The sequence below is a fragment of the Sinocyclocheilus rhinocerous genome, unplaced genomic scaffold, assembly GCF_001515625.1.
Source record: "Sinocyclocheilus rhinocerous isolate Xijiao unplaced genomic scaffold, SAMN03320098_v1.1 scaffold2695, whole genome shotgun sequence".
Lineage (NCBI taxonomy): Eukaryota > Metazoa > Chordata > Actinopteri > Cypriniformes > Cyprinidae > Sinocyclocheilus > Sinocyclocheilus rhinocerous.
Window position 1 is genome coordinate 111,165 of NW_015637529.1, and position 24,529 is coordinate 135,693.

The 24,529-nt window shown below is 38.1% G+C and overlaps 2 protein-coding genes and 1 long non-coding RNA gene across 4 annotated transcripts; 1 reads left to right on the forward strand and 2 right to left on the reverse strand.

The window, feature by feature from the left end:
- Positions 1-997: 997 nt before the first annotated feature.
- gtf2f2b (general transcription factor IIF, polypeptide 2b) lies at positions 998-18,808 on the forward strand. The gene is made up of 8 exons (XM_016563879.1): positions 998-1,217; positions 2,031-2,104; positions 2,189-2,207; positions 2,373-2,514; positions 16,221-16,302; positions 16,386-16,485; positions 16,561-16,704; positions 18,188-18,808. Exons 1-8 carry the CDS (start codon positions 1,149-1,151, stop codon positions 18,320-18,322), a joined length of 765 nt encoding a protein of 254 aa, XP_016419365.1. The 5' UTR covers positions 998-1,148; the 3' UTR covers positions 18,323-18,808.
- kctd4 (potassium channel tetramerization domain containing 4) lies at positions 7,930-9,268 on the reverse strand. The gene has a single exon (XM_016563878.1). The coding sequence runs from the start codon at positions 9,149-9,151 to the stop codon at positions 8,375-8,377; it is 777 nt and encodes a 258-aa protein (XP_016419364.1). The 5' UTR covers positions 9,152-9,268; the 3' UTR covers positions 7,930-8,374.
- Positions 18,809-20,070: 1,262 nt separating the features above from the next.
- LOC107748887 (uncharacterized) lies at positions 20,071-22,201 on the reverse strand. 2 transcript variants are annotated; one of them, XR_001640972.1, is made up of 4 exons: positions 22,005-22,201; positions 20,579-20,730; positions 20,387-20,459; positions 20,071-20,149 (listed from the first exon to the last, which is right to left on the reverse strand). It is a non-coding gene; the product is annotated as an uncharacterized LOC107748887 (long non-coding RNA). The 2 variants fall into 2 exon arrangements; XR_001640971.1 differs by having other exon boundaries at positions 20,598-20,730; positions 22,005-22,193.
- Positions 22,202-24,529: the final 2,328 nt, after the last annotated feature.

Genomic DNA, 24,529 nt, shown 5'->3' on the forward strand with positions numbered 1-24,529 from the left:
GTAACATTTATTCACATTGTTTCATTCACAACTTTCACTTGTAATGATGTTAAAATGTCGAGTCTGCAAACGAACGCAGCTTGTTCCAGAATCCTCCACCTCATGATATGATGTCCTTGACAGTGACAGCAAGGACGGCGCTCCCTTCATTTCAGCACTCTGTAATATTATGTGAATAATCTTCGCAAAGCTACTTGTTCAGAAAAGGTTTGAATGCACATGAAATATGAACATGTGGTGAAAGGAAAGCATTTTGGTCTATGAAAGATGTACTTTGTGTAAACCATCTGAGTCAAACGTGAAACCAGATAGATTTTAGAGCCTCTTTGACCATCGGGTGAAATAATTATATAACTTTGGATGGGGCTTTGAGCTTTTCTTCAGTTTATTTATAGGCTATTTTATCTAACTATTATTAGTATAAATAAACTTGTTTTTGATAGATTGAAGTGATATGAGGTAATACAAATCTAGTCACTATTAACACTTCACTTGCAATTTGAATGGTCTTATAAATGCTAAATTCAGTTTAGCTGTGTTGATCTCAGGCCTTTGGAAACAGGCCCTAGTTTTGAGGACTATGGTAACAAAAGAGGGTCAAACAGCTTCATCTAGTGGCGGCTTCTTGAGATTTGCTTTCATAGTTGAAATCATAACAGTTTGGATTTAGCCATTCAGGAAAGTTTAGATTTCTGCTGAATTAATTATGTAGTATAGGTATAATCCAGAGTAGCTTTGTCAATGAGGATGAATATCAGAATGTGAATGTTGATTTTTTTTTTGCGATTTTGTGGTTATCATAAAAACGTAGGCCTATAGCATATTGCTTGCTTGGAAAACTCAAACAGAGTTAAATGAGTCCAAATGTGTTTTAATGCATTTCAATTTTGATTTCAATAATAATAATAATAATAAAAAATCCTACTCAAAAACTTATCTTCGTACATGCAAAGCAAATCTAATTTCTTCGCATGGCCACTAGATGGGGGTAAATAGATATAAAAGTTCTCCGATGACCAACAGGTTCATCATGAGCTAAATTGTTCACGTTGACTACATATAGTGCGATTTGCCTTTCAATAACCAAGCGCATATTTACTGTAGTTCGGTAAAAGCTTTTTGTGTTCTTTACACAAAGCCCTCCAGTCATGTCAGACAAAGGCCAATTCGTCGATTTAACTAGAGCCAAACAACACACGGGAGTCTGGCTGGTGAAGGTTGGTGGTTTATCAGTCAGCATTGGTGCTGAACCTTTAAACAAACTCTGGAGAATTAAACTATGGCGGTAAACTAACTCTTTGTACAGTTGATGTGAATGATAGAGGGTGTTTCAACGGCGCGTTTTTTGTACTTAGATTTTTTTTTTTTAATTGTGTGCTACAAAAGTACTCAAGTTAATTGGAAATCTACAACGTGTCCCGTGCTCTGTTGTTGTTAAAAAAGCAAGTTGGAAAAACATTGACCCAAATACATAAAACCTAGGTTATCAGTATTGTTTTTTTTTTTCTTTTTTCCCCAAAATTATGTTGTGTAAATTCTTTACACAGATTCACAGTGATTTGACCACTGTAGCTCTTGTCTAATTGTATAAATGAATGGTGGTACAACTTGGATCTCCTTTATCTCAAATTGGGAGACATTGTAAATAGACATGTGATGATGATCAGAAAGATGGACCCAATCTGTATCCAAGGACCAGAATCGTTGAGGCTTTGGGGTCTTTAAAATTATTATAATTTTTTTTAATATTCTTAGCTAAGGCTAGTAAGTAACCAGCTAGCAACAACCCAGAAAACCATAGAAACATTCTAAGAACCACCGTAGCAACTGCACAGCAATGCCATGGCAACCTCACACAATATGTATCATCACGTTTACACTCACATTTGCTTCAGAAAATTTAAACATACAGTTGAATTATGGAAATATGAAATTATCCAGTTATACTCAGACAAATATGAGCAGTGTACTTTTTTTAGGAAACCAACAGGGACAAATAACTAAATGTAGTCTTATTCACTTTTCCTTAGGTTCCCAAATATCTTTCTCAGCAGTGGGCAAAAGCACCTGGGCGAGGAGAAGTGGGCAAACTTAAAATTGGGAAGTATGATCTTAATTTTAAACCTCATTCGAAATTGACATTTTTGTATGAAATCTTTCCACTCATACTTTTTAATCTCTCTTCTAGAGCTCAAGGGAAGACGGCGGTAAGTTTTATCCATGTTTTTAAAGACATGCAGTATTTGCTCCTCATCTTTTTATTAAGACGTCAGTGCTGATTTGCATAATTACTATGATCTGACCCTGGGCTGTGGAGAGGGAGCGTGTGATGTGCTATTGCTTACGTAGAGGCTGATTGATGGTTTCCTCAGGTGTCTTTCAGTCTGAACGAGGAGCTGACCGTGGTGCAGTGCTCTGGGGAGAAGGTTTCGTCAGTGCGCTCCCCGAGAGAACATCCCTTCACCATGCAGACGGTGGGTGGCCAGACCCTCGCTGTCTTTACAGAGACCTCAGGTGAGTGTTACCATGCTCTCTGGCACTGGGAACAGCAACTGGTGTAAGGAACGGTGTCACCTCAACATAAACAGTTAAGTTGTTAGTCTGTCATTATTTATATGCCGGTACATCAGCCAGCCCAAATAATCGGATGACATTTGGCTATTTTGAGATGATCAGCATCAGCCAATAACTCTGCCTGCTTGGCTAATCAACAGAATTAATCATTCCATCTAGTGTTAGTCCCGAAAGCTAAAAACAGCCTTTTATAAAAACAGCCAGGTTTATTGTATATACTGGTGTTGTACTGTCTTCTTGTTCTCTAGGTATTGATATAAGCACCAGTATTGGGAAGGTTACATTGTAAATGTTATAGATTACAGATTACAAGTAACCCTGTTTAAAACTGTTAATTGGTAGTGTAACTATTTCAATTACTTAATGTTTTCAATGTTAATCATTTTAAAACATTTAAAGCAGGCACGGTTAACCTTACAGTAGGACTCAACACTGATTATTGTCAGACTTTCAAAATCCCAAATCCCTTGAATTAAGATTATATTAATTTAAGTTTAAAGCGCAACCTCCACAAAATCAGACTTTAGCACCTCTTTTTAATTCTGAGTTTAAACACAGATTTAAAATCATCAAGATATAGTTTAATTGCTAAGATACTGTTTTTGAAATCAAATCTTTGCATAGGAAACAGGAAACACTGGCATCTAACAATGCTTTGGAACAAACTGTTAATCTTAAAAAATAAAGCATTTACACAAACCCAAATAGGAAATAAAATGGTTATCAAATAAGCATGTATCCTATTCTGTGTCCTAAACTCCTGAAACATTGTTGTCTAATAGTTTAGAGCAGCTGATGAAATTTGGGAAAGAAATGCATTAAATCTATATGTGTGTGAAAATATTCAGATGTAACCCCCTTTGTAATCGTTAACATTTTCATAAGTAACTGTAATTTAATTATACATTTTTTTCTCAGTAACTGTAACAGATTACAGTTAAATTTATTTTGTAATTAAATTATGCAACTCTGTTACATGTAACTAGTTACTCCCCAACACTGACCAGCACAGTGCCGTTCAAAAGTTTATGAAAGAAATTAATATTTTTATTCGGCAAGGACACATGTTTAAAAGTGACAATAAAGGCATCTATAATGTAATAAATAATTTCTATTTCAGATAAATGCTGTTCTTTGAACTTTCTATTCAACCCTTTCTATTGATTTTAACAAAGAATCCAAGTTGTTTTCAAAAAATATTAGCAGCAAAACTGTTTTCAACATTGATGATAATAATAAGAAATGTTTCTTGAGCAGCAAATCAGCATATAAGAATGATTTCTGAAGGAACATGTGACACTGAAGACTGGAGTAATGATGCTGAAAATTCAGCTTTGCATCACAAGAATAAATTACATTTTAAAATACGTTATAAATTGTAATAAAATTGCACAATATTACTGTTTGATTAATATTGTTTGATCAATTTTACAGTTTTGTTTTTATTATTATTTAGCTGGTACTTTATCATGCCATGCATGCAGCATTTAATTTTTTATTTTGGACAGACAAATTGCTTGATGCTGTAATCACTGTACATTGTATAAACTAGCGTTCATCAAGGGTTGTTCTCTTTACCATTGCAAAATGAAAGATTTTTAATACAGATTGAAGATTGCAGCTTTACAGTGCAGCTTATATTCACAGCATAATAATTGCAGCCTTACTGGAAATCGCACAAGGCTAAGTGTAGAATTGCAATCATTGTGTTGTGCGCTTTTGTTCACTTATGAATTTTTTTTTTTCCAGTTGTCTGCTTAGCGCTCACAAGCCCCAGGTATTGATTAAGTGGTTGCTAAGCAACAGGTTGGCCACAGACGTTGGCCATGAATAGAAGCTCTACTTGTTACAGTTAAAAGCTTTTTCTGGGGGTGGAAGGGTAACAGTGTCTTTTTCTCAGTAAGTTATGAATTGAAATGGTTCAGGGTATGAAAAGCTCTCTATTGGCTAATGCAAAGCATAAACACTCTTCTTTGGTATTAGTTTCTTTTTTAGTATTTAAGAGGACATAGAGGGCTATTTGAGGCATGGAGGTCACACATCATGGTGCAGGCAGGGAGCAGAAAGACCAGGTTTTTGAATTCTCTGTCAAAAAAGGCCAAAACAAAACCTCCGCAATGAGGGTGTGCGTGCTTAGTGATTGCTTTGAACTGCACATCTATTTGTTTTAATGGCCTATATTAGTGACCCTAGGTGTAATGCATGTGATTCAGACCGGACACATGTGTCCTTGGCTTCATGATTGCACATACTCGGGTGTAGGTTATCATTTTGTGAATAGGATTTTTTTATTATAAGCTATCATTTTGAGAGAAAGACTTCTGTAAAAGCTTTTCAGAGATTTTTGCATGTTCTTTTGTGAGCGATCGGTGTGTCAGAGAGCAGCAGCGTATGGACCAGGTGCCGCCAGGTGTGGAGGAGCTGCTGAGACTTTGATAAGCTGTCAGGGTCGAACATTTTTTCCTTCTTAAGTCCTTCACAACGATAGGTTGAGGAGGCAGCTTGACTTGATTGGCATGGCCGCTTAAAGCCTGTTGCCAGGTTAAAGTCAGACTCGAAGAGTTGGACACTTATGCTCACATGTGCGCTACTCTTGTGAAAGGCGCATTCTTTGCGCACATTTCCATCAGCGACTTGAAATAGAGATGCCACATTTCAGCTTGCAATAAAGAGTCACGTGACTGGGGGTTGGATGTTGGGGGTTGAGAAGGTAGTTTTTCCAGGCATGTAAGCATGCTGTAAGCATGTTTAGTGCATTCAACTGGCATTCAGATGTGTGACAGATGTTTTATTTTAAAGGGATAGTTCACCCAAAAATGAAAATTCTGTCATCATTTACTCACCCTCATGTCGCTCCAAACCTGTATGAGTTGAGGGTGAGTAAATGATGAGAGAATTTTCATTTTTGGGTGAACTATCCCTTTAAAGGGTTCATGACATGAGTAATCAAATTTGCCTTGATCTTTTGGCATTTAAGAGGTCTTTGTTCCATTAAAACATCCTGCAAGTTTTATAGCTTAAAACGTCCTCCTCATTATATAAAAAAAAGCATTTATTTCATTAAGCTCAAAAAACGGTTTGTTTTGGATCCGAGGTGCAAGGTGACGTCACCTGAGCACAAACATTTGCATAAACACCGCCTCCAGAGCAAAACATCAACGAATAGTCATCTTCTCACCATAGGCCCCGCCCACTGGCGTTCAGCCGCTTAACGGCAAACACTTGATAACGCTAAATGCGAGTGTCGCGTCAAAAGCAAATAGAAACTACAATCACTGCCACTATCTTGTCTACACTGGATACAGTATACAGATGCACATTAGCTTTCTGACAAAGTCCAAAAACTCGAGTCTGTCGTCAATAGAGGAAAAGAGCGTCCACTTTGACGCGTTTGTTTTAAACAGCTTGTTCGCGTCTTTGTACAGATATCAGAAGGTTCCCAGCATAACGAACAAGTGGATAGTTTATTTTTAATGGCACCCCGGATCGTGTCAGGGGATTGATTGGAGCATTTTGTTTTGTAAACGAGGCACAGTGTCATGGAGAGTTCACAAAGAAACATTTGTTGAAAGATGAAGCGGAACTAGATCTGACTGCAGCTGCATCACAAACCGTAAGTAAATGATTTCATAATGCTTTGTCTGGAAGTGACCGTTTTATTTTGATCATGTCGTCAAAACACTCACATGCAATAGCGAGGGGGCGGTGATACTGTTTCCTATGCAATGACGTTAGCCAATCATAACAGTGGCGGATTACTGATAAGCCTTAAAGGACCCACCCCTTAAAACAGGCCATTTTAGAGAGAGGGTCAGAATGAGAGTTGAAAATAAACATTTTACCACATATGTATTTGTTGTACATTAACATTATAAAGAACATAATAAATAAAAATCCGTGCAGAAAAACGTGCAGAATATTTGGTTTGGTTTAATTAAAACTTGTTGAATATTACAAGTTAGCATGAAAATATGCAGACTTTGTTTCTTGCATTTTTCTTCTTCCAACTCTTTATGAAACTTTGATTTGTTGCAGTCATGCTCTTCTTTTACAGATGGCCTTGACTGTTGCCCATTTCGCATTGTTCTAACATGGTGGTGTGCCTCTATTCATACTCGCACTTTGAAAAGTACATTAACAGGAATTTTATTCTTCGGTCTCGCTTCGTTTTCTCTCTGTGCGGTTGAGAAATTGGTCTCTTAAAGGCATACGAGTCCTTGAAGCCACATGTTCGCCTGACCATTAATTTTGATCAAATTGAGAGGGAGCCATTAGTCATGCCTCCTTGGGAGCACATGATTAGAATCTTTGGCTTCTTTTTTGTTATGTAGGAGTCTCATTTGCCTGGCAACAATTGGATGTGAGACTAATCCATGAATATTTCAGCTGTTAATGGGTTTCTTCCATGTGAAATAAATGCTCCCGCTTACCAGCACCCTCCCGCAGGTCTCCAGTCCCCTGCTGGCAGCGGTTTAGAAACACATCAGCCGGTGACGACGGCTAATAAGCCCTGCCGTGTCTCATCAAATATGAATGACTGATATCTGCAATTAAAAAGGACCTTGTTTTGATGTCCACACGACAAACCGTGGAGATGGAAGGCGTTTCATTTTTTTCCCCATGTCAGAAATGTGCTTTAGACTCATTTTAGTGGGAGATTGCATGAGAGTGCATGACAGATTTGATGGAAACAGATGGATACTAGTGTGTGGAGATGTCGGCTAATCCAAAGTGAGTGTAACCATATGTCTGCCTTTGCCTTTCTTTGAAACGGCCGACTTAGACTGTAACTGTCGAGCAGAGCTGTTTTTTTAGAATTACTCTGCGCTCTTGACTGCGCTCTGAATGTTTTGTTGCAAAATTCACAGTGTGCTTGATCTATTTTGAACTTTATATTTTCCCACGGTAGCTGAGCTCCTGGCTCTGACTAATGTTCCTGCACTTTAAATAAATTTTTTAGGTTGACAAGATTTTTTTTGTTTGTTACTGAGCTAAATGAGCGTGTCTAGATTTCTGGTAATACATCAGATGTAATTTATTAATCAGTGCACACATGCAAGAATATCTGTGGTAGATGTATGTATGCCACGTGCTCTAAAAATGATCAAACCCATTCGAATTTGGATCAATGCTGGAGGAAATTTAATTTTAGGTCACATTTTGCTGCATAATATTGCAAACTTACAATTTAGTAGAGAGTATCTCTCTTACAAGCCGACTCCACAGCAAATAAGAAAAAATAAATGTAGCTCTATTTATACAGCCCACCGTACATTCCACAGTTCACAGACGAAACCATATGCAGTGTTTGTCAGTGTAGATTGTCACCTAGAAGATGATCCACAGTCTCATTTAGAAACATTTCAACAGTGTTTTGAATAAATTATAATGTGGCTTTATTGTGCAAAACATTCACAGACTCCAAATTACAACCTGTTGTTCACTACATGTGTTCACATTACCAGAAATCACAAAACTTGCTCACAAATGTAATGATCATTGCACTCAGCCTTTAGATTCCACAGTACTCTGCAATTCAGATTCATTATCATCACCATCTACACTAAAAACTGTTGATCTTCAATTGTAAACAGAAGATGACTACAAACACAAACCAAACAAAACCCCACAGCACAGTACACATCATCTCTCTCTCGTTTCTCAAGGCTGTCCGTCGGAGTGTGTCACATAGAAGCAGTTAGCGTAGAGTATTCCAGAACAGGTTTTCGGTTGAGGACGCTGGTGTTTGTTGACGCAGGATGGTTTTACAGCAGGTCATGTGGTGACAGTTCTGCTCGGGTCACTTGACAAAATGCAGAGCCTCGCACTGAACCACTGATCCACGGCTGCTGTCTAGGCTGGTGAGCAGGCGAAAGCCTCCTTTGAGAGCGAGCATCACCGTCTCCAGCTTCAGACACTCGAGTGTACACAAAAACGTGCTGTCCTGCTTCAGCACAAGCCGAGAGCCCTGCTCCGACTTGATGAAATGCCGGAACTGGATGATGTTGGACGACACCTCGAACTCTTCGGGAAAGTCGTCCAAGCGGCTCTTGGAGATCTGCACCAGGCGGTTCTTCACCTTCTCAATGAAGCTGTTGTCACTGCAGTAGACCCTCAGACCCTGCGAGCGCTCGTGGCTGTCCGTCACCTCCAGGAAGGCGGGCTCGTGCTGCGTAGCCTGCTGCTGCTCCCAGTCCTGCAGGGCTTGGGCCAGCTCGCTCAGCCGGTAGAAGTCGGCCTCGCGTCGGAGCAGCTCGGCTTCCTTGAAGTCGTCGGGCAGCACCAGCTCGCCCAGGCGCAAGAAGTTCAAAACGTGCCGGAAGATGGGCCCGTCGCGGTCGATGAAGGTGTTGCCCATGGAGTCCACATGCACCACGGGCTTCTTCCCCGTGACAATCTCTTCCAGCAGAGAGCCGGGATGCTTGGCCAGGGTGTGGCGCTGCGCGGCGTACAGGTAGCCCCCCACGTTGATGGTGATGGTGCCAGAGGAAGGTTTCTTGAAGCTCTTGCTGGGCTGCAGCAAGTCCGGATTGATCTGTCTCAGTTCACTCTCCATCCTTCTGAGGTTCCATTCCATGCCGTGCCTCACACCCAGCCTGGTGGAGTGTGTAGGGAGCGCGCGCGTGAGCAAGCGGGTGGACAAATGGGAGCGCAGCTGAGCGGCGCTGGCATGGAGCGCTGGAGCTGTGTGCGCTGCCAATGGTGTCTGAGTCTTTCACAGCCACGCAAACGCACACATATATGCGTGCACGCAGGCACTCGCAGTGGGAGGAGGGGTGTTAAGGATGGGCTCTACTGCGTCAGCGGTGTGGGCTCGGAAAGAGCGAGTGTTTTGCTTGCTGCCCTCCGATCTAAAGGCTGCATTTAATCACCTTTCCACTTCAGCGCCGCTCTGGCTCGGCAATTAGCGTCGCTGCCCTCTGATGAAAGGACTCCTCGGTTGGGTGGCAGCACGTGAACTCACCGAGAGGGCCGAATCACAGGGATCCCACATAATGAACTCCCTCCAATGAGAGCGAGATGTTAATGCTTTGGCGTCTATCGTGTTAAGTCGTTGCTTTGGAAAGCCGTCTGTGTGATGTGCCGACAACTGGCGGCTTTATCGCCAAACGAGAGCCGTATCGAGTAGTGTAGGTGTAGTTATGTAAATTATTTGCTAGTCTTCATATCAAAAGGGATGAATGCATTGAAGCCTTCTCGCTCTCTTTGAGTGGCTTTAAGGTACTCGCCATGACCCAGTTGTCGGCAGAGCCGAGAAGGAGCCTTTGATAAGGAAGCCTACGTCTTCACTTGAAGTCATGGGGACTGAGCCCGTAATTGGCCCCAAGCCGTCTTTAAGGGTGTTGTACATGCAACCAAGACGTACGGTGCTGTTTCATCATATAAACCACCCAGGGTTGAGAATCCAGAATCGATATTCTTAATATAATCCTTGTTAAACCTGGGCTGTCGGTAATCAAGAGCCTGAGTGTGAGTCGGAGTCTGATGCCCTTAAACAGCAGCAGAATCGCTGTGACATTTTTCTCAGTGATGTCACTAACCGATGACAGCCTGTCAGTCATTCTTGAATGACAGCACCTCTATGGTAGCCCCAGGACAGAGGATGGACCCTTCTGAGACAATTTTTGTTGCGTGTACATCATCAGCAGCTGAGACGGGGTAGAGGCTAATTCACTGTTTGAGTGCTGGGGTTGATTTGGCTTTACATATTCATCAGATGGATTAAATTGGATGTTTTCACATATACTTCTCACTTTTTCACTGAAGGAATATTTAAAAATATCGCATCATTTACATTTTGGAAGCAAATTTGTCCTTGCTTCTGTCATATGTACTATGGCAGCTGCTATTTTGATTTATTAAATCACTTGAGTTTTACTTGCTATTGATGAGTTTTGAACAATGGCACAGTCTATGGGTTGTGTCAAATCATTATAGCTAACTAGATCTCTGGATTAGTTAATGTTCACATAAGCCTTTTTCTTTTTTTTTTTTCTTTTTTTTTGTAAAAACAGTACAAGATTGTATTCAATTATTTAAAGCAAGACAACCCAGGTGAAAAAAAAAATTAACAGACAAAAAAAATTAACCGATATAACCATTACTCACAAGTTGATTGATTGTATTAAGAATGGCAAACATTTTTGTATTAAAATTTTTCTGAAATGTTATGTTTGAATATGCAAATGAGGCATTATCTAATTAAATATGTGATAATTTGAATATATTTGAAGGACAGAAATCTGAACGTTGGGTAAAGCCAGGTTCAAAATTGCTTCATTTTGTTGACATATTAGTCAAAGGTTTTTACAAAGGGGCTTTCAGTGTCTCTTTTTATCGCTCCAAAAAATAGTCAACAGCCAGAAAACAATTTCACCACATTTTTAGAAATAAAATGTTGCATAAAATCAGGCACGTTATATATGAAAAAACTCCTCTGTAAAAAACAGATTATATAGTAGATAGGAATAAAACTGTAAAGTTTGGTGCTAGTGAAGTGGAGCATTTAAAGAAATGATTTGTATTCGGTTAGTAATCTACAGATGCAAATAGATAGAAAGTGTAACAAAATAAACATTTAAATGTGTATTTTGGATGTTTTCTCTCCACTAGTCTGAAAGAAGATATGGTATGGAAGCAGAATAATCCAAAATCTAAAAATTGTTTTTGCCTGTAGTGTCTTGGATTTGTGATGTCACAAACGGTACGTCTGTGCAACCCTGCGCCACTTTCCTCATGACTTTTTTTAAACCGTGCCCAGGGCCGGATTTACCTCTTTTCGTGACATAGGCAAAACAACATTTGACATGTTTCCGTCCTGAAATCTCGTGTGTTGAACTAGCAAATGTTTTACGCACCTCATCCCAAACCTTCGGTTGCAAATTCCAAAACTTCATTTTAGAGCTAATAACAGAGGCTTGAGCCATTGATATGCAGGCTAACACAGTTATTAATGCAGTCTAATGCAGTTATTAGAGCGAGAGGGAGAGACAGAGAGAGAGAGAGATTAAGTGCGTGTGAATACTTGCGTCTGCGTCTCTCAGCAGTATTCAGCAGCAGCATCTACTAATAGCTAATCTTTAAGTTGAACTGCTTCAAGAACCTCACTACTGAGAAATGTCATGTAGCTTTTCAGCTGCGAAACTATTTTATTGATAAATTCGCGGGGCAGCCGCACCTCTGACAACAAGTTTCTGTCCGCGTCTCCGCATGTGTGCGCGAGTGCATATCTGTCTGTACTATGTCTGTGTGTACGTCTGTGAGAGAGAACAGGAGAAAGAAAGCGTGATTTCTGTACATAAAAAAAGGTTGAAGACATGGAAATAGTTTGTCATTTTTACCCTATTGTTTGTTATATTTATTTGCTCAATGTCTTCTGGGGTTTTCATTCTTTTACTGTTGTAGATAGCCCATAGTATAACAAAAATATTATATATCTCTTCATTATGTTTTGGCCCCCCTGAACGAGCAAGCATAGGCACGTGCCTAGAATGCCTATGCGTAAATCCGGCCCTGACCGTGCCGCCCATGCACATAGCCATCTGATTACAGACGCAGTGACAGTTTATTATGGTCATATATGACTGATTATAGTTGTTATAGGCGATGGCTCGGTCATGGTTTAATCATCATGTGATTACTGGGTTTATTCATCTGCATTTGAATTGCAAACAGGGTTTAAATATGCCAGAGAAAATAGTGGGTGGCTGACCTGCTTTTTCTCATCCATCTTTTTTGTTTTAATTAGTGCACTTGTTTGTTCAACTTGAAGAGGCCCAAATTGATTTTAGTCCATCAGTGGCAGATGCTCAAGCAGGCAAATGTAGATCAGAGCACATGGATGGGAGATATTAGTTTAACTGTGCAGAATAATATACGGCTTGACAAATGCAGAAACAATGAACAGAGACAAAGTGGAGCAAATGCTGTGCTTTGTGGCCAGATTCATAATCAGTTATGCATATTCATGAAACTACAATGGCCAAAAAACTATTTGGACAATTGGGTTATGCATTACAAAACAGAATAGCAAACCGGGTGGCGATTATTTTAAAGGATGATAGCTCAAGAACACTTTTTCATGAAAAACTCGCTTTAAATTATATATATACCATACGGAATATGTCATGCAAAAGAAAAAAATAGATATTCTGAGAATTTCTGACCATGAATTAAGAATTTATTCCCACAATTGGTCACATTTTGTTAATTTGTTCCCTTGTAAATCATGTTCTTTGTACTAATTCGATCCCTCATTTTAGTTCAATCATGACTACAAAAGAGGGAACAAAACGGTAGTACAATTTACCTAAAACTAGGGAACAACTTAAGTTGTGGGAACAAATTATTAATTTGTAGCCACAATATCTTTTTTTTTTTTGGCTACATGTCTATATGTTTTAGACATGCAATTTTTTGAATATTTTTAGCTTCAGTTTGAACAGTATTATAATACAGTTCAAACAGAAGCTAAAATATAGTGTACAACTGGTTTTCAAATGGTAGCATGTTCATAATAGATATTATAAACTACCCTGAGGTTACTTTGTCATAAAGTATGTCCACTAAAAGCCAATAGCAAACTGCATTTTTTGCACCCTTGAAGAAAACCACAGGAAAGGGACATGACTTGAGTCCCGAAAGAAAGTGAGCAGATGAATCTCTTCAGGAATGGATGAATGACTCATTTTAGCATTTATAATCTAGTCCTCCTGAGTTTTTTTTTTTTTATGTTACTTGGAATTGAACCACTGTAAAATATTCCTTTCACATTTATACATTCTCTATGTTTGTTTGTTTTCTCCCTCAGTCTTAGCAGCTGAATTTTCTTAAGTATGAATTTAGCTTTTATGTTGTTGTCATGGAAACATTCTGATTCAGAATAAAGTGGCAGTTACGTATGTCTGTTCAAATGGCCACATATGAGACGGTGATGCCCTGCACCCATAAGAGCATTTGCTTCAAATCATCTGCCCTCACAGAATGCGCACTTCTGAATGATATTAGCCCTAAGAATCACCTCAAGACCAATTTAGAAGCTTTTATAACTAATGCAATGAATTCATGCATTTTTAATTAAGTGTCTAAATGCACTTGGGGCTGCCGAACATTCTATTGTATGTGAAACTGGCAGTACCTTTGCTATATTTGCGTAGTGTTTGCAGACACTAAATTACCAAGTGCACAGGATTTCAAAACAGATGTTGAAATGAAGACGGCAGAGTTAGAGCGGCGAGAAATTGTGCCACAGACGTGATTTAAAAAGCCTCTGAGGCATATGATTAAGAGTCTTCTTATTATTTTACGGTCACATCTTATCCCAAAAATATCTACTCCCTCAGAGTCCTTTAAAAAGATTAGGCTACAACTGTTATTGTGCTCTGGCAAATCTTCTCAGTGTTATGGCCCTTCACATATTTCAGTGCTGAAAAGAACGAGGTTGATACTCTGTCAGCTAATGAAAAATCTTAATTGAAAAGCATAAATTAAATGCAGCGGTCTCATAAAATGCAGTGCGCAATACTAGACGCTTTTGGAAATGATCAAAATCAACAGGCGCCGGGGTGAGCGCTGAGTTTAAGAGACCTTGAGGCGCTGAAAAGGTTTCTTTCTTTGCCGTTGTGCGCTGATGAAGAGACTGTGGGTATTGAAGCTCTGCCTGCAGGTGGGTGTGTGTGAGTGAGTGGAGGTAGAGAGGCTGTGTCCTGCTGAGGGCTGGGGATGTTATTGCACTCGTCTCTGAGGAAGTCAAACTGGTGGGATCTTGTGAGGAGGTGGAAGGCCGACCCCCGTAACCTCGCTATCATCTCAGAATAGGATCTGCTGCCCACCATCAGTTTGTGCAACTCGCGCCACCCCCAAACGCAGTCCTACTCCATTCAGAGCCAGCATTAATGCATCTCCGGCTGATTTAAATACGAATCCTGTGTGGAAACACTTATGTAACGTTACCGGCCTCGTAAGATGCGCGAGTCACGTGACGCTCGGGGAGGGACGGTGCAGAGGAGATGCGAACCTCGAGGTCTCGGTTTGCCCTGACCCCTCTTCATAGCCTCCGGGTAATTGCGAGGAAAATGGATGCTTTGTTGAAGTTGTGAAACACAAGTGGGCGTTTTTATGGAGTTACTCCAACAAGTGCTCTAACACTCATCTGGCAATAATTGCCAATAATTGTGCGCATTAGTGCCGCTCTGATGGTTTTGTGAGTGAAATATTTCTGCCCTTTTAAAAGGCCTCTGGGACAATAACCACAAGGTATTACAGGCACCGCGGTACAATTAATACAATCAACAGAAGCAAGCTAAACCATTAGGCCGACTTCATGACGCGGCATCAAACGAGAGCGGCGCAGCACAATGCCGTTCCGCAGGAGGGAGGCTCATTGGGGTTTGATTAAAATCATCACTCATGGCTGGTTGACCATACAAGAGTCAAACACTTGAATAGCGCCATAAAAACCACTGGGTTGAATCACAATATTTCAATTGTCACCTTGAAAGAGGGGTTTCGTGCCAACGCTTTATTAGAGAGTGCTTGCTGTTGAAGTATGTTAATGTTTTAGTACAATGCGAAGCCATTAGTTGCTTGCAAAATTCTGATATTTTTTAATTAGGTTTGCTTATACTTTGTGTGAGTGTGTAATGCATGACACATGGTGTTTGAACATGGCTGCGCAATGTTAAATGAATAGTTCACCTAAAATTTTAATTTGCTGAAAATGTACTCCCACTCAGGCCATCCAAGATGTAGATGTGTTTGTTTATTCTTCAGTACAGATTTGGAGAAATGTTGCACTGCATCACTTGCTCACCAATGGATCCTCTGCAGTGAATGGGTGCCGTCAGAATGAGAGTCCAAACATCTGATAAAAACATCACAATATTCCACAAGGAAAACGCATTACTCCAGAATATCAGTTAATGTCTTGTGAAGCCAAAAGCTGTGTGTTTTAATAAGCAAATCCATCATTAAGGCGTTTTAACTTTAAATGGGTGCTGTTTGTCCATAATCCATAATAATGCTTTCTCCATTGAAAAAGTCCATCCTCTGTTTTCCTCTCACATCAAAATCCACAGGCATATTTGTTTGGAACTATTTTGAACTGTTTTCGTTAGTAAACATTGCTTGATCTGTGCATATTTCTGTCCTGATTCAGACGAGATGACGTTTTCATTGAAGAAAGCAATATTATGGATTGAGGACTCGTATTTTAGCCGAAAGCAACTGTTTAAAGTTATAAATCTGATTATGGATTTATTACAAACACACAGCTTTTCACTTCACAAGATGTTAATTGATGGACTGGAGTTGTGTGGATTATTGTGATGTTTTTATCAGCTGTTTGGACTCTCATTCTGACGGCACCCATCCACTGCAGAGGGTCCACTGGTGAGCAAGCGATGTAATGCTTCATTTCTCCAAATCTGTTCTGATGAAGAAACAAACTAATCTACATCTTGGATTGTCTTGGAGGGTGAGTACATTTTCATCAAATTTTCATTTTAGGTTAAACTATTACTTTTGAAAAGGGAATAATTCACCAAGAAATTAATGATAATAGCTTACCTAATGTGTAAATAATGATAGATTATTAGATTATGTCCCATCTCGGAAATGTATAAAGCAGAATGTCTTTTGTTTTTAAGACAAGCTGGCTCTTGAAGGCATGGTTGTGCAGCGAGCTGAGTGTAGACCAGCAGTCAGTGAGAGCTACATGAAACTAAAGAAGTAAGTCAAAGCTTGATCACAATACTTCAATCTTGTCAAAGGCATTTGATCTGACCTTCTAGAGATGTGTGCTTTATTCACAGGCTCCAGATTGAAGAATCCACCAAACCTCTTCGTTTTTCCCAGAAGCTTGAGAAAGCCATCACAACAAATTACAAACCTGTGTCCAACCACAGCCATAATGTATGTGTGTGTGAGAGGGATATAATAATGTGAGCAAATGAATGAATGCTCTGGTTTGCGTATGCTTCTGTTCAGGTGGAATATGAGAAGAGAAAGAAAGAGGAAGGCAAGCGTGCAAGAGCTGACAAGCAGAAGGTTCTGGAAATGCTCTTCTCTGCCTTTGAGAAACACCAGTACTACAACATCAGAGACCTGGTGGACATTACGAAGCAACCGGTGGTAAGTTGTCCAGCTCAAGGCAGTTGAACGTGAAAACACTGTGCCATTATATAAACGAGAGCTTGTGCCTCCCCTCGTGAAAAAAAGTACACTTTAGTACACTTTTAAAAAGAGTACTTGTGTAACACTTCAGTATAATGACCAGTTCTCACTATTAACTGGTTGCTTATTAGCATGCACATTATTAAAGGGGTCATATGATGCGATTTCAATTTTTCCTTTCTCTTTGGAGTGTTACAAGCTCTTGGTGCATAAAGAAGATCTGTAAAGTTGCAAAGACTAAAGTCTCAAATCCAAAGAGATATTCTTTATAAAAGTTCAGAGTCAGCCACACCTACCTAAAACGGCTCGTTCTAACACACCCCACATACCTACGTCACTATCTGGGAAGAGTTGCATAACGCCGCCCAAATAGTGACGTAGGTATGTGGGGGCGGCGCTTGAAAAAGGCGGGGCATAGAGGAGAAACAATAATGTACAGTATGTGGAAAATAATGTGTTTTTTTAACCTTAAACCGCATAAACACATTTCATTACACCAAATACACAAAATAATGTTCTTTTTAGCCACATCATATGACCCCTTTAAAATATTGGCTGTTTATTAGTGCTTATAAAGAATATATTCCACATGACCATATTCTAGATCCCTAGTCCTAAACTTAACAACTACCTCACTAACTATTAATAAGCATAAAATTAGGAGTTTGAGGCAAAAGTCATAGTTAATGGTTTGTTAATGGCGAGAACTTAAAATAAATTGTGACCGTTATTTGTAATTAAATGAATGTGTATTATAGTTTGTTTATATTAAATGCAATTAGCTGAACTTCAGGGTGCTTTATTTGACCCACTTTAAAATACAGTGTATTGCCGTGCTATTATATTAAACTAAAATATATTTTAATGTCATCTATTTTGAAACTTTGTCATGTATTTAAATATATATTTAATTACACATTTGAATGATGAGGTTGCAATTTAGGGAAAAAAAAAAAAAAACTTCAAGTGCACTGCTTTTACTCAAGGGTTCATCAAAACTGATGTTTGCTCTGTTAATGGCAATTTTGAATAAATCTTTTCAGTTGTTTTATCAGAAGTTATACAGGAGAGAGATTAAACCAAGTTACAAGAAATCGCAAATATTCTGCATGGGTTTGGTGTTGATTATATTATCATAGTTAAGTGAGCTCTTGATGATCCTATGAATAATTGCCACTTGACTGCTGTCTCAGTCTCCCTGAAGGTTTAGAGAAATAAAAATGTGATTGAAGTTACATGAGTCATAACTGAAAATAAACTAAACAGAACTGAGTAAGATAATTGTTACTTCCCACGGTAGTCTTGCCATTTAGTGCATAGATTACACTAAGTGAGGCTAAATAAAGAATTTAGCACTTTTCACAAAGTTGTTAAGAGTTGGATGATGTATGATCATATCTTGGCAGCATGTGTTCACCCTGTCGATCTGCTCTTCCTCTAGATTTACCTGAAGGAGATTCTTAGGGAGATCGGAGTGTATAATTCCCGAGGGCCTCATAAGAGCACCTGGGAGCTGAAGCCAGAGTATCGCCACTATGAGGAAGGACAGGAGGATGAGGAGGAAAAAATAGAGTAATCCGGTTTACATAAGCCTGGGTTGGTTTTGCTTTCATGTAACTGTTGTTTGTTTTTGTGCCAGATTTGTTCACTCCCAGGTGGAACGAATGTCAGTATAAAATAAATCAAGATAAACTTTTTTTTCTTGGGTTACATAACTCGCGTTTCTCTAAGAGCATTATGAAATGAATACTGTAATTTGCATATGACTCTTACAGCCTTCTGAGTTGAGAGCACTTGTGTTTATGGTTACAGAAGCACATTAATAACATTAATGAAAACGCAGTCACCCTTTGGACTTTCTATTAGTTTAACAGTTTCATAACTCTCGTCAGTAACAGTTAGTGCATATAAACACATCTGTCCTGCTGGGCAGGAATAATCACATGCAAGAGTAAATTGCTTAAGATCACTTGCGGGTCACATTTTACCACAAAACTAAATTAAAACAAAATTTGCATTGCAAGATAAAGCATATTTTTGGACCAACAAGGATTTCTGGATTGTTACATAATCACAATTTCTCCCAAAATTCACTACTGTAATGCCTTTTAGTGCTTCTGTATTTAATGTTTACTCATCACTGTAGTTTGTTTTTCAATTTAAATTCGCATGAAGGCAACACAAATACCTTCATAGTGTATAAACACTTTTTATTTGTAGAAATACTGGTGGTGGATGAGGAGATACCCCTGACCATGTAAAGCACTTCGAGTGCCTAGAAAAGCGCTATATAAATGTAATGAATTATTATCATTATTATTTAGGGGTTGGTGTGGTGATATAAAAATAAGAAACAATTTTTTTAAAGCAAAATATCATTTTTGTTCTGGATAGGTGCCGCCCACCATACCTTCAAAGATGTTTCCTCTGCTATTATAAAAATCTTTTTCACCACCCCCAATACATAAGTTACAAATAATAAAATGATTAAATGCATTTAACAGGTCAAAAGCACATAGAAAATAAATTTTCAATAATATTTATTCCTGTGATGCAAAGCTGAATTTTCAGCATCATTACTCCAGTCTTCAGTGTCACATGATCCTTCAGAAATCATTTTAATATGCTGATCTGCTGAAGAAATATTTATTATCGGTGTTGAAAACCAGTTAATATTTTTGAAATACAAGATGAAGTTAATCCCCCCCCCAGGAATTTGCTGAATATAAAGTTCAGAAAAAGCATTTACTTGAAATGGTAAATAATAATAGTAAAATGTTTTTACTGTCACTTTTGATGAAATGTCTGAGCGTATAAAAGTTTATTATTATTTTTTTTAAAGAAAGTTACCCCAAACTTAACAGTAGCATATAAATTAAGTTCATACATTCATTTTCCTACAAGCATTAAACAATGAGCTATAGTTATTAAAATACAGGCAAAGTAATTTTTTTCATTACATTAAGTATTAACAAGAAAAAAAACTCAAATGCAGTATTCTTTGTTTGGATGCATTGTTGAATGTTTATTATGAAACAGGAAGATACAGATATTACAGTGAAAAGCATAAGACAATAACATTACCTAATGTCATGTATACTAACATAGTACATTTACATTTGTGTTCATCTGAGCTTTCTCTCCAAGCCCTATCCGATGTGTGAAAGCCATGTGTGGTAGGTACTGTAGGTGTGAAATTCTTATTCTATCGCCACCTTCATACATTTTTTTTTTTTCCGGCCCTCCACTGTTATTTTTCATTGGCTCGGGTTGATCCAGCATGCCATCTGGGTTTTTAGTTTTGCCTTTGGAAACACTGGTTTTCGGCCCTCCACTGTTATTTTTCATTGGCTCGGGTTGATCCAGCATGCCATCTGGATTTATAGTTTTGCCTGTGGAAACACTGGCAAGAGAAAAGGAGTCAAAAATAGAGCCCTCAGGCCTTAAAGCACACAAACCAGCACAGACAACATGTGCTCAGGTAATACATGCTATTATGTAGTTTCACTGGTCGTGACCTCAGCGATTTGTAGTCATCATTGCACATCTTTACTGCGTTAACGTCTTGACATTCACTTTAGTCTATGTTGCTAAACCATTTGCACTAAAGGTGCATTTAAGACAGTTTGAAGTGTCGTACCTTACAATCCTTTGCATTCTTTTCTTTGCGTGCCATTCAAAGTTTCATTTCATATTGGCTTTATGCTGCAAACCTAAGAGGAAAAAAAAAAACTGAATTAAGCTAATTTACCATTATATAAGCCATACAGTCATAATATCAGTTATAATGCATATTCACGAGGCAGAAGGGCTCTTGACAGTGAGCACTCACTCGTATGCTAATGCAGTACCTGATGGACAGGTAACAGCCGCCTCCTGCATGTTAAATGCATTTTCATTTAACGGGCACCGTCCCTCTGCTCTCAGCTGATGCACGGACCCCAGTGAGAGCGAGCGGCCCTTATCCTGTGTCCTGCAGCCCGTCTAGTGAGAAAGGGGAGTGTCAATTAGTCATTTCACTGCTCCAGTCAATCAATCAGTCATTTCCTATAATCTTTTATAAAATTAACATATAAGGGTATGGAAGCCCGTTTCCGCCACTAAATAATAATACAAAACAAACGTTATTGCAACTTTCTCACAATTCTTCCTTTTTCTTCTCAGAATTGTGAGAAAGTCGCAATTGTGAGAAAAAGTCAGAATTGCAAGATATAAACTCACAATTCTGAACTGTGAGTTTGTATCTCACAATTGGAAAAAAGACAATTGTGAGAAAAAGTCGCTATTCCCTTTTTTTTATTTTTTATTCAGTGGCGGAAACGGACTTCCATATAAATGTGAAGTCACTTTTTTTTAGTAAGGATCAATTAAGTTATTTAACGATACATTAAACAAATCATAGATGTTTAAACCTGTGAAGTTGTTTTCGGATGACAAAACTACAACTAAACTGCAACTTGCATGACTGCAAGCCAAGTTCATTAGGCTTATTATACAAATAGTTATAATTTGAATTATACAGACAAAATGTAATTGGAAATTTATTTTAACTGATCAAAAGTGACTGTTAAGACAATTAAATAATGTCATAAAAGATTTATATTTTAAATAAATGATGTTCTTTTGAACTTTCTATTCAAAGAATGCAGAAAAAATACGATTTCCACAAAAATATTAAGCAGCAAAAACTCTTATTAGCGTAAGAACCGTTACTGATAACTGTGCACCAATAATATTCATGTTAATAAATAATGCTTTACACATTTTGAAAGCATGTATGCTCATGTTAAGTTCCAAAGAATGGGTTTAATGCATTACAATATCTTTATATATATATATATATATATATATATATATATAAAACTTGGCACCACAATCTGATCTAGAAAAGCTCTCCCTTGGCCCAGGTAAACACATTGATGATAAAATGCATGCTGACCAAGTCTATGAACACAGACATTTAGCACGTATTTACTGAACTCCAGCTTAAGTTGAACTGCATCAGGGGGATAAAAATAGCCTAATATTTGTCCGAGATCAGATATTTCAGCTTAACCGTGTCTGTAATTTAAACTATCATATATAATAAACATATTATCAAGTTGTTTATGATACTCCATAATCTTCAAGACATGGAGAGCACGTGTTTAGCAGGCCAACACACAGCCTGCACAGTATGGACCGCCAAACCTGCCAACAGCCTGCAGAACAACTCAAAATATATATGCATTTAAGACTCTTGTTACAGGTCAGATTACCTGATATGCATTCTTGGTAAGTCATGGTAGCGGACTGTAACTCTGTCATTGACATAATAAGAGTTAGGTGTCGACTGCTCCAACTACCTCTGCTTCTTCTTCTTCTTCTTCTTGGAGAAACGGGGGGAAATTTTCGCTACTGGGGTTTAAAAGAGACAGGAAATGCGTCACTCGCTTCTCTCCGCCCATCGACTGGACATATGCGCCCTCTACAGGACACACATGACACTGTACTAAAGACATGACAAAACAACAACAAAATCAAATTAATGAATAGTAAATTAAAGTTGCTGTAAGCGAATTCAGCTGTTACAGCTTTATGTATAGATGTGTGAGATCTATTGTAGTCTTATCTATTTAGATAGCCTACCTAATGTGGTTCAAGACAAACTGAATACTGGCTTGCCAAAACTTTGCAAGTTACAATAAAGTTATATAAGTCTGAGAGCTACTCGAAAACAGCACACACAATCTGAACAGGCTGTAGCTCTGTGCCAAGTTTACCGAATCTGATTTAAAGGCTTTAGGAGGAATTGCAGTCAGATGTGTTCACTGGGCATACAGAAAAATGCTAGAAAAGGCGTCACTACTGTACCCAAACAGTACAATTTTGAAGGTATTTGACAAAGTCAGATGAATGCAACATGAAAACTTTAAGATGAGGATGATTAGAACAATAAACCAAATTTGTACAATAATTTTGTCAAGCCAGTATTCATTCATTCATTCAATAATTAATTCACTCATTCATTCATTCATTCATTCAATAATTCATTCAATAATTCATTCATTCATTCAATAATTCATTCATTCACTCATTCATTCATTCAATAATTCATTCACTCATTCATTCATTCACTCATTCATTCATTCATTTAGCATTTTTCCTCACTTGAATAAAAAAAATAGTGCTGTCAAACGATTAATCGCGATTAATCGCATCCAAAATAAAAGTTTTTGTTTACATAATATATGTGTGTATACTGTGTATATTTATTATGTATATATAAATACAAACACATGCGTGTATATATTTAAGAAAAATATGTTATGTTTATATGTTAAATATTATATATAATATAAAATATAAGAATATAAATATATAAATGTATATACATGCAAATATTTTCAAAATATATGCTATGTGTGTATTTATATATATTTACATAATAAATATACACAACACACACACATATTATGTAAACAAAAACTTATTTTGGATGCGATTAATCGCGATTAATCGTTTGACAGCACTAAAAAATGCATTAATATTTATCAATTTCTGACACATTTAGTGGATCGTCATTGCAGGTTTTACATGATTTTTTTTTTTTAACTGCACATTTTATTGTTTAAATTCATTCAAATGCCATGCAGAAAGACGATTAATGGCCAGTGTATCTACCCTTTGTCTCAAAGCAGTAGGCTATATCATTGTCAGTGGTAGGCTAATACACCTGACATGTTTTAATCACATGACTAGAATCTTGCTTTTGATAAATGTACTCGGAGATTAAAACAAATATGCCATAGAAAGATTGTAGGTGTTTAGTTTTCGGTATTTAGTAGTCCTGCCTGTAGGTTACTCTTAGTATCAGCAGGTGGTGCTGTTCAACAAGCCATACGATCGTTCAACATGGCAATAACTCAATGAAAACTGTCTTAAAATAAACCTATAGACAGACCCTCAGCCTCCTAGTAAGTTCATTAATGTTGATCATCAACCACCTCCGTAATACTGAAACAATTTATAAACTAGGGTAAACACAATCTAATCGAATGCTGGAAACAGTGCTTAGGGGGCTTTTTGAGCTCAGACATGATGATTAATGATGCTCCTTTTTGTCTAATTAGTGTCTGGGCAAAATTAAGCTATTTGCAACCGATTTTATTTCCCCTCGGGATACAGATAAAGTAAACGGAACCTATTTGTATGAAAAAAAAAATCCCACTTTTTCTTTTTTAAGACTACGTAGGCTAGAGTTGCCTGGTAAAATAACAATGCGCTCAATAGCACTTCTGTTGTACAAACGCAGCGATATCCAGATGAGGGCAGTAGTGCATTACTGTCTCAGAGACAGAGAGTAAACACTTCTAAATTTTACACTTGTATGAAAGGTTTTACTTCCAAAACTAACGCAATTTAAAACCGACGGCATCTCTTCATATATATTGGCCATTACTTTTAAATGAGATCTTCACAAAAGGAAGGCTAGCATAGTAATTTAGACTATTATAATATTTCAGCACCTGCTTTTTATTCGATGTAGGTTCTTTTCACCTGTAATCGAATGTCCTGCAGCAGTGATTGGTGATATTGTAACAGCTACCAATATTTTCGAGTGGCACGTCACTGCACGTCCACTTTGGCTATAACAAGAAAGAGCAATCAAATTCTCAAATTACCAACAGCTTGCCACGTTCAGCTGACTGTCCAATTATCTGTCGGCCCTTGATACAACAGTCAGTGACTCGATTACAATAAAATGCTTACACTCTGGGCTGAAAATAACTGTCCCTCAATC